The sequence below is a fragment of the Eptesicus fuscus genome, chromosome 6 (assembly GCF_027574615.1).
Source record: "Eptesicus fuscus isolate TK198812 chromosome 6, DD_ASM_mEF_20220401, whole genome shotgun sequence".
Taxonomy (NCBI): Eukaryota; Metazoa; Chordata; class Mammalia; order Chiroptera; family Vespertilionidae; genus Eptesicus; species Eptesicus fuscus.
The window spans coordinates 92,576,508-92,600,194 of NC_072478.1; the positions used below are offsets into that span (position 1 = coordinate 92,576,508).

General features: G+C 46.4%; 1 protein-coding gene across 1 annotated transcript in view; it reads left to right on the forward strand.

The window, feature by feature from the left end:
• Positions 1-23,687, forward strand: part of CYFIP2 (cytoplasmic FMR1 interacting protein 2) — a 105,075-nt gene that overhangs the window by 11,784 nt on the left and 69,604 nt on the right. The window contains exons 2-9 of the mRNA XM_008147678.3: positions 3,841-3,980; positions 5,695-5,784; positions 11,420-11,497; positions 13,232-13,333; positions 17,296-17,477; positions 18,993-19,089; positions 20,322-20,450; positions 21,523-21,627. Of these exons, the coding sequence (XP_008145900.1) occupies positions 3,864-3,980; positions 5,695-5,784; positions 11,420-11,497; positions 13,232-13,333; positions 17,296-17,477; positions 18,993-19,089; positions 20,322-20,450; positions 21,523-21,627 (900 nt within the window). The 5' untranslated portion in view covers positions 3,841-3,863. The remainder of the gene's footprint in view (positions 1-3,840; positions 3,981-5,694; positions 5,785-11,419; positions 11,498-13,231; positions 13,334-17,295; positions 17,478-18,992; positions 19,090-20,321; positions 20,451-21,522; positions 21,628-23,687) is intronic.

The window sequence follows — 23,687 nt, forward strand, 5'->3', positions numbered from 1 at the left end:
CTCCAGGCCCCTGCGTTTGAGTTTGTTGCGAAGACACTGAACTTAAATATGCCGTGGACACCCCACAGTGAGAGGTGGCAAGCTGCGTCTGGCAAATGATGCTCCCAGAACACTGTTCATTTTTAAACATTTTATTAATTTCTCTTCCAAAATGACAAAACGGCCATGTGTTCATAGGTCGAATGTAAAGAATGCCTCTCATTTGGAAGGTTGCATAACAGGCAGGGCACGCGGGCCAGAAAATAACTTCATTTCCATGTATACCTCTGTTAACATTTCCAGTACGCTTTTTCTTTCTGATTGATGTGGAGTTGGCAGTGACTTTCAGCACTTGAGTTAAAAACATCTGATTTCCTTCTCCCTTAGGCAGTGAGTGATCTACAGACACACAGAGAAATCCATTAGAGAAGCTGTATTTACGAGGAGAAAAGAGAGGTTGCATTAACGAAATAAAGACTCCTAACTTACTGGCTCTGTAGGCTGTTCACTTATGATTCTCTTCAAGGGAAGTGCAGGGTTATTATTGTGAAGCGGGAAACCTTAAGGATTATTCTGGTCAACAGGTATTTTGATGTCTGCAAAGCCCAGAAGAAACCCAGATTTTAGGAGAAAGGAGAGGGGAAAGGTCATGGCAAGTAGGAGTCAGGGCAGACAGATTCAAACTGGGAGTGCCTAGGGGAACTTATGGGAAATTTCAACATTTATGAAATTGGACAAAAATATAATAAATTCCTACGTCAGCATCACACAGCATTGACAACTATTACCGAACGGCCGATTTTGTTCCATCTAGTATCCACTCTTCCTCATGTACTATCATTTGGAAGCAAATACCTGTACCCTTTTATTTATATTTTAGTAGGTATTTCTAGAAGATAATGCTTTTAAAACATAATCTCAATATTATTATCACATCTAAAAACTAGCACTATTTCCTTGATATTATCAAATATCTGAGTCAGTGTTAAATTTTCCAATTTTCTTACAAATGCGATAATTTTATTTTGATGATGCTTTGTTTGTAATAGGATCCAGATATGGTCTTATCGTCTATAGCTTCCCCCTCCATCTCTTTTTTTTCTTGCAATATTTGTCCAAGTCACTGAGTCGTTTGTCTAGCAGAGTTTCCCATAGGTTATATTTTACTGATTACATCACTGTGGTATATTTTAATGTGTTCTTCTGTCTTCTGTGTTTCCTGTCAGTTGGTATCAAAGGCTTGATGAAATTCAAGTTTTTGTCTTGGCTCCAGCATTCTTCATCAAGCGATGGTGTGTTTTTCCATCAGAAGGTGCATAATGTCAGATTCTTTCATAATAGTTGATGGTCAGCGCCTATATTCATTTGTTTATTAGGGGCTGGAAAAATAGGAATATTTTAATTATGTCACTGTTTCTGGAAATAAAAAGAGAAAGAACATTATAGAGAAAAACATCTCTGTCTTCTGCAATTTGGTTTTCAAGTGGTATGGTTTGTATAGGAAAAACTGGTTAAGTGTTTGCTTCTTTCCTTTCATTTGTTGATTGTCAACATAAAAATTGGTTCACAGGCATCCTCCAATAGGAATAAAGTGATAAAATCCAAGTTTTTATTAAGTGTCTTTATGATCTCATGGATTAAGACATATTTTGATGTTGTTTCAAGTCCACTGAGTTATGCTAGGTGGTGCTCATATTGCCCTGTCTTTGGCCAATGGAAGCTGCCTCAGCTTGGCTGCTGGGTGCCTTTGACACAACCCCATTAGTACTAGATAGTTAGCTGCTTCTAGGCCTTTTTTTATAGGACAAACCTGGGTTCCAACTACTGCTCCACCACTTGCCAGCACTTGACCTTGTGCAATTACTTAAATTCTGAGTTTCTGTTTGCTCCCCTGTAAAATGGGGATAATCATAGTACCTACCTTTGTAGGGTTGATGCAAGGTTAAAATAGTCAAGTATTTGGCAGAGTGTCTGACACAGAGTAAGGGCTAAAAAATGTTTAGTTTTATTAATGTTATTATTATTTGAATTAATGAATAGTGTCATCAGGGCTTTGTAGCTTGCCCCATAAAATCATTAACCCCTCCTGAAAAATGGACGTAATATTAATGCAAGAAAGAAGGCCATCTTTTTTTTGTGGATTGGCAAATGGTTTTGCTGTGGAACTGAATGTCACACTTAGAATTCAGGAGAGAGAGGAGAGAAGAGGAAGAAGCATAGGTGTGGGAAGGGCCTGAAACCACGAGATGAGGCCAGATGCCTGTAGTAGAAGGCAGAGGGGAAAACCACTTCTCAGCTCTCTGTGTCCTCATTAAATGTGGCCTTGGCTCTTGCCAGAGTGCATGACAGGAGTGAGGGCGGTGTGTGGGGAGAACTCTGGTGAAGTGTGAGTCATAGTTAGCTGCTCAGCCCCGTCTGCCCTCCCAACCACAGGCCTAATGGCCACAGTAGTTTAGGGGCAGCAAGCCCTTGGGGACACTCCAGCTGTTTCAGCCCCTGGACCCAGTTCTCAGGTCCTTGGTCCCCTTTTCTCCATTTCCTAGAACTCCTGCCCTTAAGCACATCTCCCACCTCCCTGTGATTGGGGTGGGAAGGGATGGGTGGGGGGGCTTCTGTGACAGCAGAGTGGGCCTTCTCTTTGCTTCCTTATTCAAATGTGCTAAAGGGTTAGCTTATTATTAATCTTCTTGTAAAACAGTTTTTAGATTTTTGTTCACGTAGTCTACTATTTGTGTGTTAGTTTGCTTTGTTCTTTGCTTCACTTACTAGTATGTCTGCTTTTGTATTATCTCAATCCTTACGTTCTCATTGCTTTGGGTTGAGGAAAATTCACTTCATTTAGTTCCACTTTCCTATTTTTCTATTAAATGCACTTAAGACATTTATTTATGCTCTCTTTCAGTTCTAAATATTCTATAACTTCTATTTGAATTTCTCTTTAGTTATGAGTTACCTTGAAGTGTGTTTTTATGCATTTCCATAGGTGTGGGGTGCTTTTGGCTGTTATTTGCATTATTGAGTTCTGATTTTACTGCACTGTGATCAGTGAATGTGACTGCTAGGAGATCACGTTTGGGAGAACCTCCTGGTCTAAGTCATGACCAGTTTTTATCAACATTTCACTTCTGTTTGAAAAAGAAATGTGGATTCTCTGTGCTGAATTGGGTAACTATGCTGACTGCCTGGAAATCCTCACTGAAGCCACTGCACTCTGCCAGCATCCCAGACACAAAAATGTTCATTCAGGGCTGATTGGTTTGGTGGGGCTCACAAAACATACCCAGGCCAGTGGATGGCTCTTCACTTGTGCAAATAAGGTTAATATTGCTGGAATCTGTATTCTTTCGTCCCAGTTGAATTAGCTTGTAAGACCCAGCCTCTGGTTTCAAGTGGATACTCGTGGCTATTGCAATCATGGGCTTTGGTGCTGTGCAATAATTTAAGCGTGGAAGTGATACACTTTCTCATAAAGAACAAAAGCTGGGGGCTGACCGGGGCCTGTGTCCTAGCATCAGGCGTTATTTGAAGTCCTTTGCCCTTGGTCACTGTGGTTGTGTGGGTGTCACATAACCTCTCGGAGCCTTGCTTCTTCATCAGCTCTGTGGATATGATACCATGCTGGTCACAGAGGAATGTGATGCTGCTCAGCTGAGATCATAGACATAGAAGTGCTTGTAAACCATGAAGAGATCCTCAAATATCAGCTGCAGGTTAAGGGCACCTTGTGAAGACATAGAAAGTGTGGCCTTCGTGCATGTTAACTTCCTTCATTCTCTGGAGGGCGTCGGAACAGGGTGAGATTGAGAGAAGTGTTTGGAGGTCCCTGAAATTCTTCACGGTGCTTCCCTCCCTTCCCCTCAGTGCGGAACACGGAAACTGCAGCCATGACCACCCACGTCACCCTGGAAGATGCCCTGTCCAACGTGGACCTGCTGGAAGAACTGCCCCTCCCTGACCAGCAGCCATGCATCGAGCCTCCGCCTTCCTCCATCATGTACCAGGTCAATTCTCTCCGAGGGCTCTGGGGGCTCAGGGACCCTGGGGGTCCCCTAAGAGGGTTTGCCCTGAAGGCAGAGGGAAGGGGGGGGCTCTGCATCTAGAAGGTGAAAGGTCGTGAGCTGATGGAGTCCCTGGTGCCCTGGTGGAGCTGAATGTAAGGAATAGATTAGCTAGTAAATGTACACCAGAGCTGTTCCTCCTCCCCAGGGAAGGCTTGTTGATCTGCTCTGACCCCAAATACCTTCCCGGCTGTTCTTGCTGCAGCACCAACCAAGGCGTTGGCAGCTCTGACCTCATGAATTAAATATTGCAATTTAGAAACCCCTAGAGCCTGCCTGGGTAATTACTTTTCCTTCATGTATGTGAGAAGAGCTCTTCAACTCCTCACAGCAGCTAATGGCTCAGGGAAGCCCGTCACAGTTGTTTGCTTTCGCCCAAGACGGGTGAGCTTGTGCTAAACCATGATCAGATGACAAAACCGTGATCCACCAGGGTGTGGGGGAAGGGCATTGTGCAGCTGGATTCTGCCTTGCAAATAGCCCCTGGTCTGGGTGTGCAGGGCGAGTATGCCATGCTGAGAAAAAAATAAGTTAGTTTGAAATTCTTTGCTGTATTTGACCTTTTGAAAGTTCTTGGGCTGCTAACTGAGACTAAATATAATGCATAATATATTTTTAATTTCATTCAGTGATTAGATTTATGAAGCACATGCCTGAAGTTTCAACTCATAAACTTTGTTTATTCACATTTTCTAACCCAGATTGAAATTTTAATTATATGAATATCTTTTAAAAATATTTTTATTGATTTCAGAGAGGAGGGGAGAGGGAGAGAAAAATAGAAATATCAATGATGAGAGAGAATCATTAATCGGCTGCCTCCTGCACACCCCTACTGGGGGTCAAGCCTATAACTTGGGCTTTTGCCCTGACCAGGAATCGAACCGTGTCCTCCTGGTTCCTAGATCACATTCAACCACTGAGCCACGTTGGCTGGACAATATCTTTTTTATTATAAGCAATACAAGAAAGTATAACAAATAAAAATTTTAAAATAAATATGTCTATATATATACACACACACATATTTTTACCATATATAAGCATATTTTTTAATATAACAAGGGAATCATACTACATATATTGCTGTATCATTTGACTTTCTTAGCTTAAAATTTATTATGGATATTTTCCCCTGACAATACTACAGTGCTGCCACATTATTTTTAACCACCATCTCGTATATGTAAGTCCATAGCATGGATATACTATGATCTATTTAGCCTTTCATGGTTAATAGACATTTGAATGATTTCCAGTTTTCTCTGTCACAAAAAAAAAATGCTGCAGTTTTTACCCTTTACATATGTATCTGCACCCTCAGGTGAGTGTTTTTGCAGCTGCTGGATGAAAGTGCATCCTAACTTTTCAACAGCTGTTAGGTGTGTAGGGTGTCAGTAAGCATTTACTCCCAGGGCCCGGTGGAGGGACCCTGATGGGAAGCGGATGTGGGTCCTGTCTGCAGGCAGCTCCAGTCCAGTGTGGCCGAGTGGAATTTGGTGGTTTGGGGGTGGGGGCGGGGATGAGAGGGTGATGTGGACATAGCTTTCTACAGAGAACTGGCGGCATTTGTTGGCAGCAGTGTGTTCCCTGGGCACCCAGCCACCTCGGACCTGTTTTTCAATAACCAAATGTTCCTGCCCTCCAATTCCCACAGGCTAACTTTGACACAAACTTCGAGGACAGGAATGCATTTGTCACAGGCATTGCAAGGTACATCGAACAGGCTACGGTCCACTCCAGCATGGTGAGTCTCTGGGACCCTGCCAGGGCGGGAGGGGCTGTGGGCACCTTATTCCTTACATTCAGCATGGTGAGTCTCTGGGACCCCCAGCCTCAGGCAGACCCATCTCCTTAAGCCCGTTCTCACGCCTGCCCCGCCCCTCTCAATGCCCAGGGCCATCCTGTGCCCTGTGTCTTCCAGCTTTGCAAATCCTGCTCACCTTTAGGGCCCAACATTGTCCTTCCTCTTCCCTGAGCGCCTATAGCCTTTGGGTTAACATGTGGTTAGATCCTGCTTTGCTTTACACTTTAGAGATGCTTTACACGCTTGAGCAAAATGAAAGGTTTCTCATAAAGGGATGGTGGCTTTGGAATCACATGTTGTTGACGTGAGGAAGCTGGTGGCCTAAATTGTTCACACGCGGGGCCAGCTGTCTGACCCATCTGTGAGGAATCGCTCCTTCCCTCTGGGGCTTTCATGGATTTTATTCTCAAGCAGCACTGAAATTTGAGGAATTCAGATCCCTCGTTCACAGGCCATGCCTGCAGCTCTCTGGACCTTTCTCTCTATATCAGCTATACTCTAAAACCTGGTCTCACCGTACCCCACCCATTTATTTAATAAATAGTGTACACCTGGGGCCTGCAGAGACTGTGCTGAATGCTGGGGAGGGGGATACAAGGACAAACGGGGATTCTCAATGAGTCAAGTGGAAATAGACAAGCTTACCATTTATCCAACACTTTCTGTGTAGATATTTTAAATGCATTGTCTCAGTCCTCAACTCACTGCACTGTGAGGTAGGTTCTGTTACAATACCCATTTCATGGATGTGAAAACCGACGTTCAGAAAAGTTAAGTACGTTACTAGTACATGGGGTCCTACCACTGATAAGGTCTGTCTGCTCTAGACTACTCTTTGCAGATCAATAAAAATGCACAAAATTAAAGGTAAATGACATGGTAAACGTACAAAGTTCTTTGGTTTTGAAGGGACCTTGAGGGTGTTGGGGAGAGCTTGATGAAGGAAGTGGCTTTGAGTAGGGCCTTGTATTATGTAGATGTATGTATAAAATATGTAAATACACAAATTGCATTATAACTATATATATATATATATATATACACATTTTAAAGTGCTATATATATATGCACTTTAAAATGTATAAGGTATGTTCATATATGATATTGTGGAACCTTATAACAGCCCTGTGACTTGCAGAGGTCATTATACCCATTTTAGAGATAAGAAAACAAAGGCCTAGAGAAGTTAATAGCAAGGTGCTCATAATCCCGCTAGTAAATCATGGGGTTGTATCTGGAATCCAGGACTTTCTTTTCTTTTTTAAAAACATTTTTTAATTTATTTCAGAGAGAAAGAGAGAGGGAGAGAGAGAGAGATAGAAACATCAATGATGAGAGAGAATCATTGATCGGCTGCTTCCTGCACACTCCACACTGGGGATCAAGCCCACAGCCTGGGCATGTGCCCTGATGGGGAATTGAAACTTGATCTTGTGGTTCATGGGTCAACTACTGAGCCACACTGGTCAGGCCAGAGGCAAAAATTTTCAAGGCTGCCTAGGTTTGGTCTGTAAGGTACATATAAAGAAATTCTCTGATATTTATGGAAAACTAGATAAGGGTCTGTGATATGCTACAGACTGGATGCCTCACACTTCCAGAGGCTAAAAGTCCAATACCAAGATGTCAGCAGGGTTGGTTTCTCCTGAGGCCTCTCTCCTTGGCTTGCATACCGCCACCTTCTCACTGTGTCCTCACATTGCCTTTCTTCTGTGGGTACACACACATATGGTGTCTCTGTGTGTCCAGATTTCCTCTCATTAAAAGAACACCAGTCAGATTGGATTAGGGCCCACCATGAGGGCCTCATTTTAACTTAATCACTTCTTTAAGGGCCCTGTAACCAAATACAGTCCCGTTCTAGGGTATTGGGGGTTAGGACGTCAACATATGAATTTTGGAGGGACACAATTCACCCATCATAGAGGGCTTTAATTCATTTAATAAAAATCAAAAGCAATAGAAAATGTTTATCCATGGGAGAAATGTGAACAGACCTCTGCTTGGGGAGTAAGCTCCATTTGTTAGTTATGTGTAGAATGAGTTGTGAGGCGAATACACTGGTTGAGATAAGGTTATCTACATTGGAGATATTAAAGTCTGAGTGAGGGTGATGGCATGAGGGCTGGCTAAGGAAGTGGATAGGAGAGACACTGGAGGTTAACTCCACCTGGCTTAACAGTTGACTGTATAAATACCAGGTCAGGGGCACCAATAGGCCAGTCAGAAGGAGGGGCTGGTTAGAGGGGGATTGTGTTTTCTATTTCTGCTGTAGCAGATTGTCACAAACTTAGTGGCCTAAAACAACACAAGTTTATTTGCTTACAGTTCTTTCTGTCAAAAGTCCAGCCAGGATCTTACAGGATCTTAAAGTCAAGGTGTTGGCAGGGCTGTGGAGGCGACTCCGTTTCCTGGCTTTTCCCAGCTTTTACAGGCCACCCACCTTCCTCGGCTCACCCTCTCTGCCAGCCAGCAGTTCGATCACTCCAGTCTCTGCTTCTACCCTCCATCCCGTCTCTGACTCGCCTGCCTCCCTCTTTCACTTATTGGGACCCTTATCCTTCCTTACCTTGGGTCCACCAGATAATCCAGGACAGCCTCTCTCCCCATTTCAAGGTTTCTAACTTAATTACATCTGCAAAGGCCCTTTTGCTGTGTAGAGGATTGTATTCACAGTTCTGGGGATCAGGATTCAGGCATCTTTGTGGGGCTGTTATTCTGCCGACACGGGGATAGTGTTGATATGGTCTTAGATGGGTCAAAAATAGGGTGTACTATTGACATTCGTGGGTAATGCCCAAACCTCACTTCACTCAACCATTTCTACCTTGTAATTTGCTAACTCTCTCTCTAGAGTACCTTATCAGCAGCAAAATGTCTTCATTAGATGCTCACCTTCTTGTATTTCTCCTGCCTGCACTTGGTAAATCTCTCAAATGGCGGGAGAGCCAGAAGAAAGAGGAGTGAGAGAAAGTATATAAACCATGTAATTGACCAGCTACATGGAACAGTCAGGGATCTTTGCTGGAGGTGAGATAGGGGCTGAGTAAGTGCTGAGAGGGACAGTCTGTCCCTACCAGTCCTGAAACTTGAGCTGAACTCACATTGGGTTTAAGTCATGGACTTTCAGAACATTATAAAAGTAAAGGACCTTAGAGATCCTTAGTCCTGCAGCTGCCAACCTGACTGCCCGTTGGGTTCACCTGGAGGGCATTTAAAAATGCTGATGCCTGGGCTCCCTCCCCAGGGATAATAATTTATTTTAGAAGGTCGTGGCCTGGGCATCAGGAGTCTTCCAAGTTCCCCAGGTGACTAATGTGCAGCCAGCGGTGAGACAGTGATTGAGACCAACTCTTTACCTCCAATGAGAAAACCGTGACATTTTTCAAGGTGAAAGGTGGGTCCAACAGAGCCAGAACCAGAAATCAAGCTTTCCATGGCCCCACCAGGGGTGCCTTCCACCATGCCATTCTGACCTCTATATTGCAGGCTTAGTTATACAGCAAACCTGGTTGATGGTCACCTGCCCTGGCCATAGATCAGAGTCCACCTCATCCTGTTCACTGCCCCAGTGCCAGCACGGAGCGCAGAGCCTGGGACCCCTCCGGGCTCAAACATTCTTTGGGTGAGTGAGTTGGAATACTCACACCTACCAGGGGCCAGTTTGTTGCTAACAGATGGACACATGCTCCTTATGTTGCTGTCACTTCCCTTTTTTGACGTGTGTTCTGAAGCAACAACAGCGGCAAGAGACCTACACGCTTCACCTTGGTTCTCTGTCGTCTCAAGGGCAACATGTTCCTGATTTTCGAAGTGCTGATTGAAAGTGTGGAGTTGCCGGTGGCATTTGCTGTTGAAAACAAAACCATAAAAAGTAATGAGCTCTAAATTAAATCTGACCTTGTACTAGAAAGGTATTATGAAATAGACATGATATGTGGAGTAAAAAAATAAATAAATCAGTAAGGGTTCATTTTTGTATCAATACAAACATTTATAGGAAACATGGTCTAGTAATACTCTTTTTTACTGTATTTTTGAGATACCGTTCATAGAACATAAAATTCACCCTTTAAAGTGAACAGTTCAGTGTTTTTTAATATATTCACCATGTTAGACAACCATCACCACTATCTAATTTCCATCACCACAAAAACAAAACAAAACAAAACAAACAAAAAACTGTTAGTAGACACTCCCAATTCCTCTCTCTCCCCATTCCCTGGCAAACACTAACCTACTTTTCGTTTCTATGAATTTGTCGATTCTGAACATTTCATCTAAATGGATTCTACAATATGTGGCCTTTTGTGTCTGGCTTCTCTCACATAGCATCATGTTCTCAAAATTCATCCATGTTGTACTAGTATAATGTATCTGCACTTTATTCCTTTTATAGGTGCATACTATTCCATTCTCTGGCTGTACCGCATTTTAGTCCTCCATTCATCAGTTGTTGGACTTTCTGGGTTGCATCCACTTTTGGCTATTAGAATAATACTGCTGTGAACAAGTATGCAAGTTTCTGTGTAGAGCCATGGGCATTTCCCTAGGAGTGAAATTGCTGGGTTATACGGTTACCCTGTGTTTAACTTTTTGAGAAACTGCCAGACTGTTCTTTTTCCTCGTAATACTCTTCACTCCCTTTACAGATTATGTAGTGTGTGTGTGTGTGTGTGTCTGTGTGTGTGTGTGTGTGTGTGTTCCATTTAGTTCTCATAAAACTTTCTGAGGTTGTTATTGTGGTCATCACTAAATGGAGACTCTTAGGTTCAGTGATTTCCTGAAGGCCAAATGGCCGAAGAGTGATGAAACTAAGATTTGAGTCCAGATATTTGGACCCTGAGTTCAGGGCTCTTTCCATGGTAGCACTTATAGGTGTGGTGCATCATCACTGTATTTTTCAGTTTTATTTTTTGTGCTGTTGTTGGTTTCGCTATCTGCTCTGCTTTATTTTTAAAGAATTGATATTAATAATTTTTCTGCTTGTGAAATAGTCACATAAGCTCTTCTAAAAAAAGTGCAAACATTACGGTCCTATGTGATAGGAAAAGTGAGTGCCCCACAGAGAGCCTGCTAGTCATATTCCACCAAAATAGCTCTCAGTATACATAATATACGTTCCTAACTACTACTCTTCGTTTAGCTTTTTTATAGCCTATCTTCTATGCATACTGTTTTGCTACTTGCTTATTTTTCTTGCTCAGTATATCTGGGACAACTTTTGCTGTTGGAACAAATACTGGATCTGTTGTCTTCTTTATGAGGTGGCCATCATCTTTGAAAACTGCAGCCTGCTTACAGAGTCCTTGGTGTCTGATGAGAATACCTGAGGCCAGTGCTTCTCAAACTTATGTTGCACCTGGGAGGGTGCGTCCCCTGGGAATGTTCCTGAATGCAGATTCTGATTCTGTCAGCCAGGCAGCGGCCTGAGGCTCTGCATTCCTAACGAGCCTCCCAGGGGCTGGGGATGCTGCTGGTGCACAGACCTCACTGAGCAGCGAGGTTTTGGGGCTGTTGAGAAGCCTGTTGCACCAGGGCGGTTTCTCCCTGATGAGCGTGTTTTGCTTTTCAGAATGAAATGCTGGAGGAAGGACACGAGTATGCGGTCATGCTGTACACCTGGCGCAGCTGTTCCCGGGCCATCCCCCAGGTGAGACTGTCCTTCCCTGGGGGCTCTCCTGCCGCCAGTTGGCGCCGCCACCCTCCACTTTACCCCGTTCAGGGAGCTGAGCTTCTCCAGGTGGCAAGGAGCAAAGCTAATCCAAGGGGGCACGCTGAAAACCTTCGGAGAGTTTCCCATAAAACTGATGTCAACTTTTAAAAAGTTGTTCAATATACTTTATTTGGAAAACAGTGTATGCTAACTGTACAACACCAAACTATTGCAGAAAGGTTTCAAGTAAAAAGCAAGACATCCCCACCTCCTCAACCCCACCACCCAAACCCACCTCCCAACCGAGCATGATCGCTATGGACACGTGTTGCTGCCTGTTCCTCTGGATCTTTTTTGATGTTATCCTGAATATTTCTATGATTATTATTTTGTAAATAATTATTTACAAAGCGTATGTTGCTTTTTACTTATGTAGTTCTGCCACTTGATTTTTTTACACTTTACTAGTATTTTTTTTAAACATATATTTTTATTGATTTCAGAGAGGAAGGGAGAGGGAGAGAGAGATAGAAACATCAAAGGTGAGGGAGAATCATTGATCAGCTGCCTTTAGCACACTCCCCACTGGGGCCCAGAACCTGGGCATATGCCTTGACCGAGAATCGAACCATGACCTTTTCTGGTTCGTAAATCGACACTCAACCACTGAGCCACGCCAGCTGGGCTACATTTTATTCTTTATCAATGACATTTTTTCATGTTGACACATACGGATAATATGTGTATGTGTCAATCAGCATTATAATTGAATTTCATGAGTTCCATTTTAATAATCCTTGAGGCACAGATGTGTAAAGAGGAACAGTTCCTCACCCTTCCTTTAATCTTAGTTCCCCAGGGTAACTACTTACTAACAGTTTGGTTTGCACCCTTTTGGATTTTCTATGCCTGTAACATACATGAACAAACACACACACACTGTTTTGTTTAACAAAAATGGGACTAAGTGACACTTCCTGTCCCATCACAGTTTTTACCTGTCAGTTTATGGTGGCAGTCTGTCCATGTCAGGTGACATAGATCTGTCTCATTCCTTGTTACATAATGATATTGAATTGAGTGTATCATATTTTATCTTTTCAATCACCTGGACATTGAGCTTGTTGCTCCTATTTTAAGAATCTCTAAACAACAGTGTGAAGAATGACCTTGAACTTACCCTGCTCTCACTCGTCAGTTTCAGCTGCTCTGTTAGCAGTCCCGGGTTTGCGTGCTGTGAAAACACCCACCATGTGGTTGTGATGTGTTGAAAACCATTGGGCAGAACACATGGGTTTCTTGGTGGGCCTGAGTGTGGCCGGGGGGGGGGCTCTGCCCCAGGTGCATCCAGAGCAATGGATGGAACATTGTTCTCTGCCGAGAATCTGGCGGGGCCCCTCTGGGGTCAGAGTGAGGAAAGGCTGAAGGAGAAAGACCTTACAGATGTGTGTACAGTGACTGGTCACAGTACAGAAAGACTGAAGGGATGGACAGTTCTGTTCTTGGGACCAGCTGGTTTCTTACCTGCAGCCAGTGTCTGGGGAGCAGTGTCGCCCCCAGTCAGACCCATTAAACAGGGCTACCCCAGGCTCCTCTCACCAGGGTGACCTTGTCATTTATCATCCTGGATGAGGTGCATTCGAGAGTGAAAAGGGGTCCATTAATAAGTCAACAGGCGTGACCCAGGGCTGCCTGGGCGGATCAGGATGTCTGAGACCCCTCTGTCCACAGGTGAAATGCAACGAGCAGCCCAACCGCGTGGAGATATACGAGAAGACGGTGGAGGTGCTGGAGCCGGAGGTCACCAAGCTCATGAAGTTCATGTACTTCCAGGTGAGGGGTCAGTGAATCTGGATCAGGAGACTAGAGAAGGCCCCCGCCCTTCTACACACACGGGTCTGGGTTTTTGTGCCATGATGCTTATTCATTTGGTCAATACTTTTTGGGTGCCCCTGACACACACCCTGGGTGAGCAAGATGGACAGTTCCCTCCCTCCCTGAAATTTCCATCCTAGTGAGCACAGGATGAGAGACTGAGCAGGAGGAGAAACTGACAATAAACAACAAACAACAATTCTCAGGGCATAATTCGTGCCGTGAATGAATAACATTTTCAAAATCCCTGGGCTGCAGGGTGTCTGCGACGTGGGTGCAGCTTTAGGGACAGCCTCTCAGGAGTTGGCATGTGAATTGAGGTCTGTGTGATGAGAAGGGCTGGTGTGTGATGGTCCAAGGATGAGGGTTTCAGGCGGAAGGAACTGTGAAGGCCAAGCCCCGGAAGCCCGAAGGGGCTGGATGTGTTTAAGAAACAGAAGGAAACCAGGGAGGCTCCAGGATGGGAGAGGGAGGGATAAAAGGTGAGGCTGGAGCAGTAACCAGGGACCTGCTCACACAGGGAACTGCAGGCCATGAAGTGGGATGTGAAAACAGTGTGCAGATTTTATTACATCACCACAGAAACCACTGGAGGTTTCTAGAGACACTCTCTGCCATTATTTCTTCAAACACCTTCCCTATTTCTTTCTCCCTTTCTGCCTCTTCTGGTACACCTACTCTTCTAATATTGTTGTGTTTCACATTGTCCCACAGCTCCCTTAAGCTGACCTCCTGTTTTTTCATTGTGTTTTTTTTTCTTTTCTTTTTGGTTCTCTAATTGAGTGATATTTTCAACTCTGTCTTCTAATTCACTGATTCGATCCTCAGCTTCCCCTAATCTGCTGTGTATTCCTTCCAATGTGTTCTTTATTTGTGTTATGTCATTCTTTATCTCAGACTGTTCTTTTTTCATAGTTAACTATATCTTTTTTCATAGTGCTGAGCATTTTTAACATCATTACTCTGAACTCTGTTTCAGATAAATTTCTTATCTCTGCTTCATTTATCTCTTCCTCTGGAGAATTTGCTAGTTCTTTCATTCGGGGGTTGTTTCTTTGTTTCCTCATTTTGGTTGTCTGTTTGGGTTTGTGACTATGTGTTAGGTAGATCTATACCTCTCAATCTCTAGTGCAGGACAGCATTAAAGGCTGTTTCTGGCTAATTGAATGAGGCAAAGACTCAAAGCATCCAGACACTGCCTCTGTCTATAGACTAATAGGATTCTGACTTGAATTGCCCCCAAGCAGTCATCCTCAGGTTTGGCAAGAGTCTTTTTCAACAGAGTGGACAGTTGCTTCTACCTGGAGGCTAATTGTTACTTTTAATCTCTTAAGTGGCCTGGGAGCAAGGTGTTTTCCAATAGGGTGTGTCGACTGTCTTTCCCCCAGGCAAAGCAGATGTCAGTGTGGTAAAGATGTCCTCCACTGTGTGAGGGAATGACTCAGCCCAGGAAACTTGGGGTGTCTGCCTTCTGAGCTCTATCCCCCAAGTCCCCAGTCCTGGGTTCTGCTCTCACAGCTCCAGTCCACTTCACCCTCCCTCTGCCAGAGCACAAGGTGGTTAGCTCCACAGGGAATTTTTGTGCGTTGGCCCTTTAAGAGGGCGCCTGAACTTTCAGCTGCCACTCCCTGGTAGACAGCACCCCACTGCTTTTCACTGCTAGATGTTATGTGGGTACCCTCCTCAGTTTGGTGCTCTCTGCTTGGGGAGGCAAGTTTTGGAATTAGATCCCAGAGTTCTCAGTGGCACCCCCACACACACACCCTGCTGCTGAGATATCTCTCTGATTGGTAGGTTTACAACATCTGGCTGCTCAGTGGGAAATGGAAGGGAGGTGGGGGCAGCACAGATGTGAGGGGCAGGAGGGGACAGCAGTGGCAGCAGGAAGACCAGTTGGGAAGCCAGGAAGAGTGATCTTTAAAGGAGGAAAAGAGGAAAAAAGACAGCCAAGGGCTTTCATGAGGGCAAGCTAGTTAAATTTCAAAAAAAAAAAAAAAAGAGGGCAGCTGGTTAAACAAATAACCCAGGAAAAATAAGGCAAACAGGTTGATTATTATGCTCAGGTTGGAAGCTGCTCAGGAATGCAGGTTGAGCCCTTTAAGACCAGTCTGTACCCCAGGGCGGGGGTCATGCCACGCACTCTGCCCTGCACGTGCTCCACGGAGAGCTGAGACTTGTAAATAGACTTCCAGGCTCTGGCAGATGTCCACCCCTGCTCAGCCCCAGGCTCAGCCCCACACTCAGCTCTGCATGGCCTGCTGGGTGCGAGATGGGATGTCTGGGAAGGTGCAGATATTTGCAGCCCAGGGCAGGAACACTGGCTCCGGAGGCAGGAGACCCAAGGCTCCTCCACAGTGTGCCTGTGCCTGTGAGTGACTTAGCATATCTGACACCTTCAGTTTTCTCACCTTGGAAATAATACTTATTTCACAGTTTTGTGGCAAGGATAAAAGAGGCCTATTATAAAGAGCCACATAGAGCCCTAGTTACACAGTAGGGTTAACACATCGAAGCTGCTGTTAATAGCCTCATGGACTCTTTAGGAAGGCAGGTCCAAGAGAAAAAACTATACAGAAATCGAGAAAGGATGACCTGGGATCAACTGGAGCTACGCTGTTCCGTACACTAGCCCCGTGTAGGTATTTACATTAATTAAAATTAAATAAAATGTAAAATTCAGGTCCTCCGTTGCCCTAACCACATAGTGCTCAGTAGCCCCATGTGGTGAGTGGTTCTCGGATTAGGGGTTGTAGACTTAGGACGTTTCCACGATCATCGAAAGTGCTCTTGGACTTAGGCTCTGGAAGGAGAAGGCGTGGCCAGTCTGGTCTTCACCGGCGAGGAATTACGGGTGGATATCCCGCCTGAGGAGGGGAGAGCACACACAAGGAGTCATTTTTCTCCCTCCTCTCCTCCTCTTATTCCCCTTCCTCTCTCTGGCTCTCTCTCTGGGTTACTCTTTAGCCTTGTTGTTGGATTGTTATTCAGCTGCTTTTTTTGGTAACAGATTTATTGAGAAATAATTCACATACCATGTAATTCATCCATTTAAAGTGGACAATTCAATGATTTTTAGTACATTCACAGGGTTGTGTGTTCATTACCAGGGTCAAATTGTAACATCTTCATCACCCCAAAAAGAAATCCCATTCCCTGTTGCTATCACCCCATTATACCCCCATCCATCCCAGCTCTGGGCAAGCATCCTCCCACCCCCTTTCCCCACTTTATTTTTCTCCATAACACATATCACACTGTAATGTACAGAAGTACCGTATTTTCCGGCGTATAAGACGACCCCCAACTTTTCCAGTTAAAATATAGAGTTTGGGATATACCCGCCCTATAAGATGACACCCGGTGTATAAGACGACCCCTGACTTTTGAGAAGATTTTCCTGGGTTAAAAAGTCGTCTTATACGCTGGAAAATACGGTAGTTTGTTTTGTTGTCTGTCTTCCCTCACTAAAACGTAAGCCCCCGTAGGGTAGAGATTTGTTTTGTTTTTCATTCCTTCTTTGCCGCAGTGCCTAGATTGGTGTCTCGTGCATAGCAGATACTCAATGAGTACTATTTATTGGATGAATGAACCTCTTTCTCTGAATCTCTGCCCCCTTGTCGAGTGGTGCCTGGCACTATCCTAGGCGCTGGAATACAAAAGTGAATAACACGGTGCTTCTCTGCAAAGGCCTGAGAATAAATGCGTGGGGTCAACTCACTTGGGCGGTGTGTTCCCTTGAGAAGTCAGCTTTGAATGTAGGGACTGCTCTGAGGAGGACCTCTTGGCGGATTTGCCTCTAAATGTCCAGACTCTGACCAGGGCCCCAGGGGAGCCTTGACCCTGCTCCCCACCTGAGAGCGCAGGGAGCCGCCCCCGCCCGTGCAGCCCGTCCTTACCTGCTGCCCCCTGCCTGCCTGCAGCGCAAGGCCATCGAGCGGTTCTGCAGCGAGGTGAAGCGGCTGTGCCATGCCGAGCGGAGGAAGGACTTTGTCTCCGAGGCCTACCTCCTGACGCTGGGCAAGTTCATCAACATGTTCGCGGTCCTGGACGAGCTGAAGAACATGAAGTGCAGCGTCAAGAACGACCACTCTGCCTACAAGAGGTCAGCCTCCCCTGCCCCCCACTTCCTGGGTAGCCTGCCAAGGGGAGGAAGAGGATGGAGCCTGTCTAACAGGCCCCTTCTCCAGAACCAAACGAGCCACTCCCCAGGCACACAGCGGCTGGGCCGGACCTGTTTGTGTGGTTTGAGGAGAAAGGTGCAGGGCTGGGTCCTGGGGGAACTGGGTCTGGGCAGGGCTCTCTGTCTCAAGATGGAATCAGATGCTCATTTCTCCATCTGTGGAGCAGCAGCGCGTCCTCTCTTGCCCCTTGTAGTGCAGGGCCAGTGAGATCATCATGAAGTGGTCACACTGTCATTCCTGTAAGAATGAGAAAGCCAGTTCGAACTGCTTCTGTGGAAGAGGGATGGGTTGGCTCCCGGAACTGAAGAGCCCCTGCTCACTCTCAGGCAGGCAGTGCCCTGGGGTGGCCTCCGGCAGCTTTAACCCCACCCCACCCCACCCCCTTTGGCCAGCATAGGCACCCCAGCTTCAAGGGAAGAAAAGGATGCTCCTCTTTGCATATGATTTTGCAAAAGTCCCAGCTTGGTCATGTGCCAGGTTCCTCATCAGCCATTGTGTGGGTGGGGGCTCTGATTGGACGGGGGATCAATGTCAGCGCAAGAGAAGGACAGAGAGTGGGGAAAGGCTTGTTCCTCTCTAGAAATTAAGGTACAGCCACCCCAAAGTGGGCGGGGGCGGGAGGGTGAGTCAAAAGCAGCAGATTTCCTCTGTGTTGTCTAGACACATCTCTTGGGAAGGCTTTTCTGTGTCTGAGGAAAGGCCTCTCCTCCTTGAAACACGTCATCCCAGGGCTCCTAGGTCACTGGCGAGAGCAGACCACAGACTGATTCTCAACACGCTATCCTCCTGAGGGAGCTGTGACAGAACCCTGGGGGTGCCCAGCGGGCAGAGCCCCTCACAAGCCTGACTCAGAAGTGGCACCTTTCACAAAGGTTCCAGGTTGGGCCGGAAAAGTCTGGGCCGCCACAGTTTTTCCCTTCACAACCCGCGTGTGTTCCCCACACCCACCATCCCTTCGCTCTCAATCCCAGTAGGTTAAATAGACTGGGTTCTATGCAATGCTTTGCTCTAGAAGCATAGAGATTTTCCAATAAAGAACACCATACAGAACAAAAGCAAAGCATCCTGCCCCTGGTTCTGCTCCGTGGCGGACTGTGCAGGTCCCCTGGAGGTCACTGCGGGGCCAGGGATGCTCATTTCAGTCTGTCTTACCGCTACAGCTGGTTGGTAGGATGCTAGCTGCCCTTCAACTTGGAGTTTGAGCTTCAGGGCATTCTTGCCTCTTAACCTCAGGTACCCTTATCAGAAGGGTGTAAACAACTCCATATGACTCCAGAATATACTCTTCGTTGACTTTAGTCACCTCTGATGTCAGAGCTGGTTAACCTCCGGGGCAGTGTCACTCGGGTTGGGTGGGAGGCGGAGCCTGAGAGGCCTGGTTAGGCTGGCTATAGGCTGGCTACTTGAGCGTTCCACTCTGCGACCCCGTGTTTCAGGGCGGCGCAGTTCCTGAGGAAGATGGCAGACCCCCAGTCTATCCAGGAGTCGCAGAACCTCTCCATGTTCCTGGCCAACCACAACAGGATCACCCAGGTGATGGCAAACTCCACGTTAGTCCGGGCCTGGCATCCCAGGACACAGGCAGGGGCCTGGAGGGTGGGTGGACCGTGAGCAGAGGAGCTGGGTCCAGATCGAACACCCTCACTGCCCTACTCCGGAGTTAGACTTTGGATTAAGGTTCCCTTCCCAGACAGTCCTTTCACCCTCTCCAAGTTTGGTTCCCTGAAAACCTTCTCAGCCACTATCCTGCCCCACATTAGTGCAGATTGAGAGCATGGGTTCTGTAGTTCAACAGCCTTGTTTTCTAACCCTAGACCCTTCACTGATCCATCATGAGACCTTGGGCAAGGTCTAAGCCTCAGTTTTCTCATCTGTAAAACGGGCCTGGGATTTTGAGAATGTTATGAGAATCCATGTGATAGGACTGTTATGAGAAATACATGAGATAGTGTATAAAAAGCCCTCCGTATGCAGAGCCTGACAAATGGCAAGGGCATAAGAAAATGGAGTTGTTTTTACTGCCACCGCTTGGCCAGGGCACCCCCGCTGGGCTGTGGCTCGCACGCTCTGTCTGACGTAACCTGTCTTGCTCATCCGTCATTTCAGCCTGAACAGGCACCAGCAAGAATGTCAGCAGGATTCAGGCTGAATGGGGCCCTCCAGAAGGGTTTGGAGACTCAGCTCCCTCTCAGGGATGCTGCTGGCTTCGCTAGGCCCTCCCTACCCCTTGTTGAATGGCAAAAGGCTATCGACTTACAGGCTCTAGGTTTCTTTCCTGGGACACCGTCCCATGTTGTAAGACCCTTCTCTTGGGAATTGTATTTCTTTCTATACTGCTCTGTCCTGCCAGGAGGGAGACTGCTGCTGGCCCAGCTCTCCTACACTGGGCTAGGCCATCCCCCATCATCCGAGGAGACGCCATGGCTAAGTCCACAGCCTCACAACCAAACTGGGATGACTAACAGGCCTTCTGCGATAAAGCTGAGCTGCTTTTCAACTCAGCCCAATAATATACTTTCTAACCATCAAAACTGGCAGGGAATAAAATGGAGGGCCCCTAGGGGAGTGAGTTCCCTGCCAGGGGAGATGTGCAGGAGCTCAGACCAGCCACTGTGGGGACATTGAGAGGATGCAGGCTTCCTCCCCCTAGTGGTCAGCTAGTGTGTGTGTGTGTGGGAGAGGGGGGGAGGGTGTCCATCCACATGGTGTGGATGTGGGTGCAGCAGCAGAAAAGGAGCTGACCAGAGGGGGGCGCTGCTGTTTAGTGTCTCCATCAGCAACTGGAAGTGATCCCAGGCTACGAGGAGCTGCTGGCGGACATTGTCAACATCTGCGTGGATTACTACGAGAACAAGATGTATCTGACCCCCAGCGAGAAGCACATGCTCCTCAAGGTACGACCGCTGTGGCCACGCACCCAGTGGTCTGGGCGTGCCCTCTCACCTCCTTCTTACTTTAAATCATTTTTTAAAAGACGGTATGTATTTTTTCTTGCTTAAACATGGATATAGATCTCACTGCACATAATGTTTTGTAACCTGTTTTCCCCCCTTTCACATGTCATCTACACCTTTCCAGACATGAAGGACATTTCCGCAGTGTTATTTTTAGTGGCTGCCAAGTATGCTATTCTGTGGAGATATTGTTAGTTAACCAACCCCCTCTCGTTGGATATTTGTTTGCTAAACTGCATTGAACACCCTTATAGCACAGCCTTTGTGTACATACCATTGTCGAGTCAGACTTCTAGGAGGAGAAGTGACCAACTCAAAAGGAAGGCAAAGTCTTCAAGCATTTGCTCTGTTTTGCCAAAATCGTTACATTTGATCCTTCAGTTTACAAGTCTGATTTTTCAATTATCAAGTAATATTGATAACTGTAGAAAAATCTGAATCATACAGAGAAGCACAAAAAATATTAATCTTTCACAATCTTTCTATCCAGAGGTAATACTTTTAGCATTTTAATGTATTTCTTTCTCATTTTTCTATGCTTATACGTTTTCAACAAATGCGGTATACATAAAGGATGCCTATGTCAGCTTTATCCCTTTTCATTAAATGTGTTGGAATATTAATGCCGCCGTATGGATGAGCTTCCTTTTTTTAGTTACTTTATTGTTAGCTGCTCAGGACGTTCCCAGTTTCTCTCTGACAGCTGTCACACTGACAGGAGCAGCCTCCACGTTCTTTTTACACACGGCATAGCCCCTTTGATTCTTTCTTCCCGGAACCTCACCTTTCACAGCTCTCTGGTGGCTTTGCTTTTTCCTCCTCTCCTCCTAGTCTAAGCATCCCAGGCCTGTTGACATGCCCTTCCTTACATTTCCGTGGCACCTGGATGGAGTTTGCAGGGCAGCGTGGCGTTGTGACTTGTTCACTCTGGCTTCCTCTGTACAGACTTCTTTGTTTTTAACTTTTCCATCAGATGTGATAGGCTTCTGTGCTCTGCCCCTTCTCCCTCCAGGTGATGGGTTTTGGTCTCTACCTGATGGATGGAAATGTCAGTAACATCTACAAACTGGATGCCAAGAAGAGAATCAACCTCAGTAAAATCGATAAATTCTTTAAGGTCAGCACCTGGGGCTGGGGCTGGGCAGGGGCCAAGAGGCTGTCTCTCAGGGGAAAGAAGTGAAATTAACCAGCAAGCAGCGAGGCTTGTTGGTTGGGTTGTAGCTCTGAAGACCCCAGGAGGAGGAGGAGGACAGAATGGCAGGGCCTCCAGCTGCCTTTAGTAGAGGAATCTACACTAGAAGGCAGCCCCTTACAAGTCACACTTGGCCAAGACTGAGGATTCAGCTGGGGTTTGGCTGGGTCCAATATGCATACTGCTTTTTCCTTTCCCCAAACTCCCCTGCTATGTAGACAAAGAGGTACATAGCAGAAGACAGCAACTGCTTTATTTTTCAGTATAAATCTGAACTCACAGGAGCAGAAGGATTAGACTGCATTTTAAACTGATTGACAGTTGCAAAATCACAGCCTCTCTCCTGGCCCAGCAGAGGCCACCTTGGCTGGCCCTGCCCCTGGGCAGCATGCCTCAGAGCTTCCCTCAGACACTCCGTCTGTTCCAGTGCCCCAGAGATTACATCTTCTCACCCCAAATCTTTAAAAATAAAACTTTGCGGTTAAGCTAAGCCGTTGAGGTTTTCGCAAAAGGATTTCCTACTTTGGAGACGAATTCCATGTTGTCGGTTGATGCTCGTGTTGGGCCCTGCAGGCATGGGGTGGAGGCTTTGGAGGCCAGACCTGGAAAAGCCAGGCTTACCATTCAGAGCGGAACCCCCCTTTGCAGGTGTGACATGGGGGACACCAGGCTGGGCCTGAGTCCCACCAACTCTTTGAGGTTACGGGGAAATAAGTCACCAGCGGTCATTCTGTGCCTTGGCTTCTTTGCGAGACTGGAACTCTCACTTTCTCTGCGGCTGCCCCAAATGGAAGCAGGGCTCTTCTCGGGGGACCTGTGCAAAGTGGGCCTCTGCCTTCATCAGGGTGATGACAAGGGGTGGAGGGAAGAACGGGGCATCGCCTCTGACGGGCCGGGCTTTCGTCTGACTCTGCCCCTTAGGAGCTGGATGACTTTGGGAAAGTCTTGAAACCTCTGAGACTAAGTTCCCAGCCTCCCGTGAATACCGAGGGGGCCCATGTTATCGGGTTCCCTTGAGGGCTCATTGGGATTGCATAGGTGAGTCGGCACCCTGGTTCATAGGCCTGGCTCCTTGACTTCTGGCTGGTTTGACTTCGTAAAAAAAAAATCACTCGTGCTATCTGAGCTTCCTTTACTCCATCTCTGAAATGGGAATGAATAGTACTGGCCTCACAGCGTTATTGTATGGCTCGAGATACTATTTTTTGTTTTGTTTAAAAGACTTTAATTTTAAGGGCAGTTTTAGGTTCACAGCAAAATTGAGCACAAAGTACGGAGATTTCCTTATACCTCCTGCCCCCACCCCCTCATGCACAGGCTCCTCCATTGTCAATACCCTCACCGGAGTGGTGCACCTGTTATAACTGATGAACCTACATTGACGTGTCATTGTCACCCAAAATCCACAGTTTACGTTAGGGATCACTCTTGACATCGTACATTCTATGGGTTTTGACAAATGCAGAATGGCATGTATCTACACTCTGGTGTCATACAGAGTAGTTACACTGCCCTAAAAAACCCCTGGTTTTGACGTAGTTGGCAACGTGCCCAGACATCAGAAGCAGACAGTAAATGCCAGCCTCCCCTTCGTTTGTCCTGGTTTTCAGATGGGTCTTGTCTGCCCTCTGGTGTTAGGTGTTATGACTTCAGTTACTTTACACTGGAGTTCCTCAGAAACACTACACCTAGCCAGTGGCACCCAGGCACCCACTCCTAGTCCAGAGTTCCAAGCAGCAGGATCATCCAATCTGAGGGAAATCAGAGCAGAAAGGACCCTGCCCTGGGAGGCAGGCCATCTGGGCCTCATCCTTCACCCGTTCTGCCTGCTGGGTGACCTTGGACAAGTCACTCTGCCTCTCTGGGCAGAGTTGCTGGATCATACGGTTGGTTGGAGGCAGGGGACCTGTATGCTGGCTGGGGCTCTTTTTGGCTCCAGGGTCACATGGAAGCATCATCAGAAGCAGGAGCTAGGGCTCAGCCCA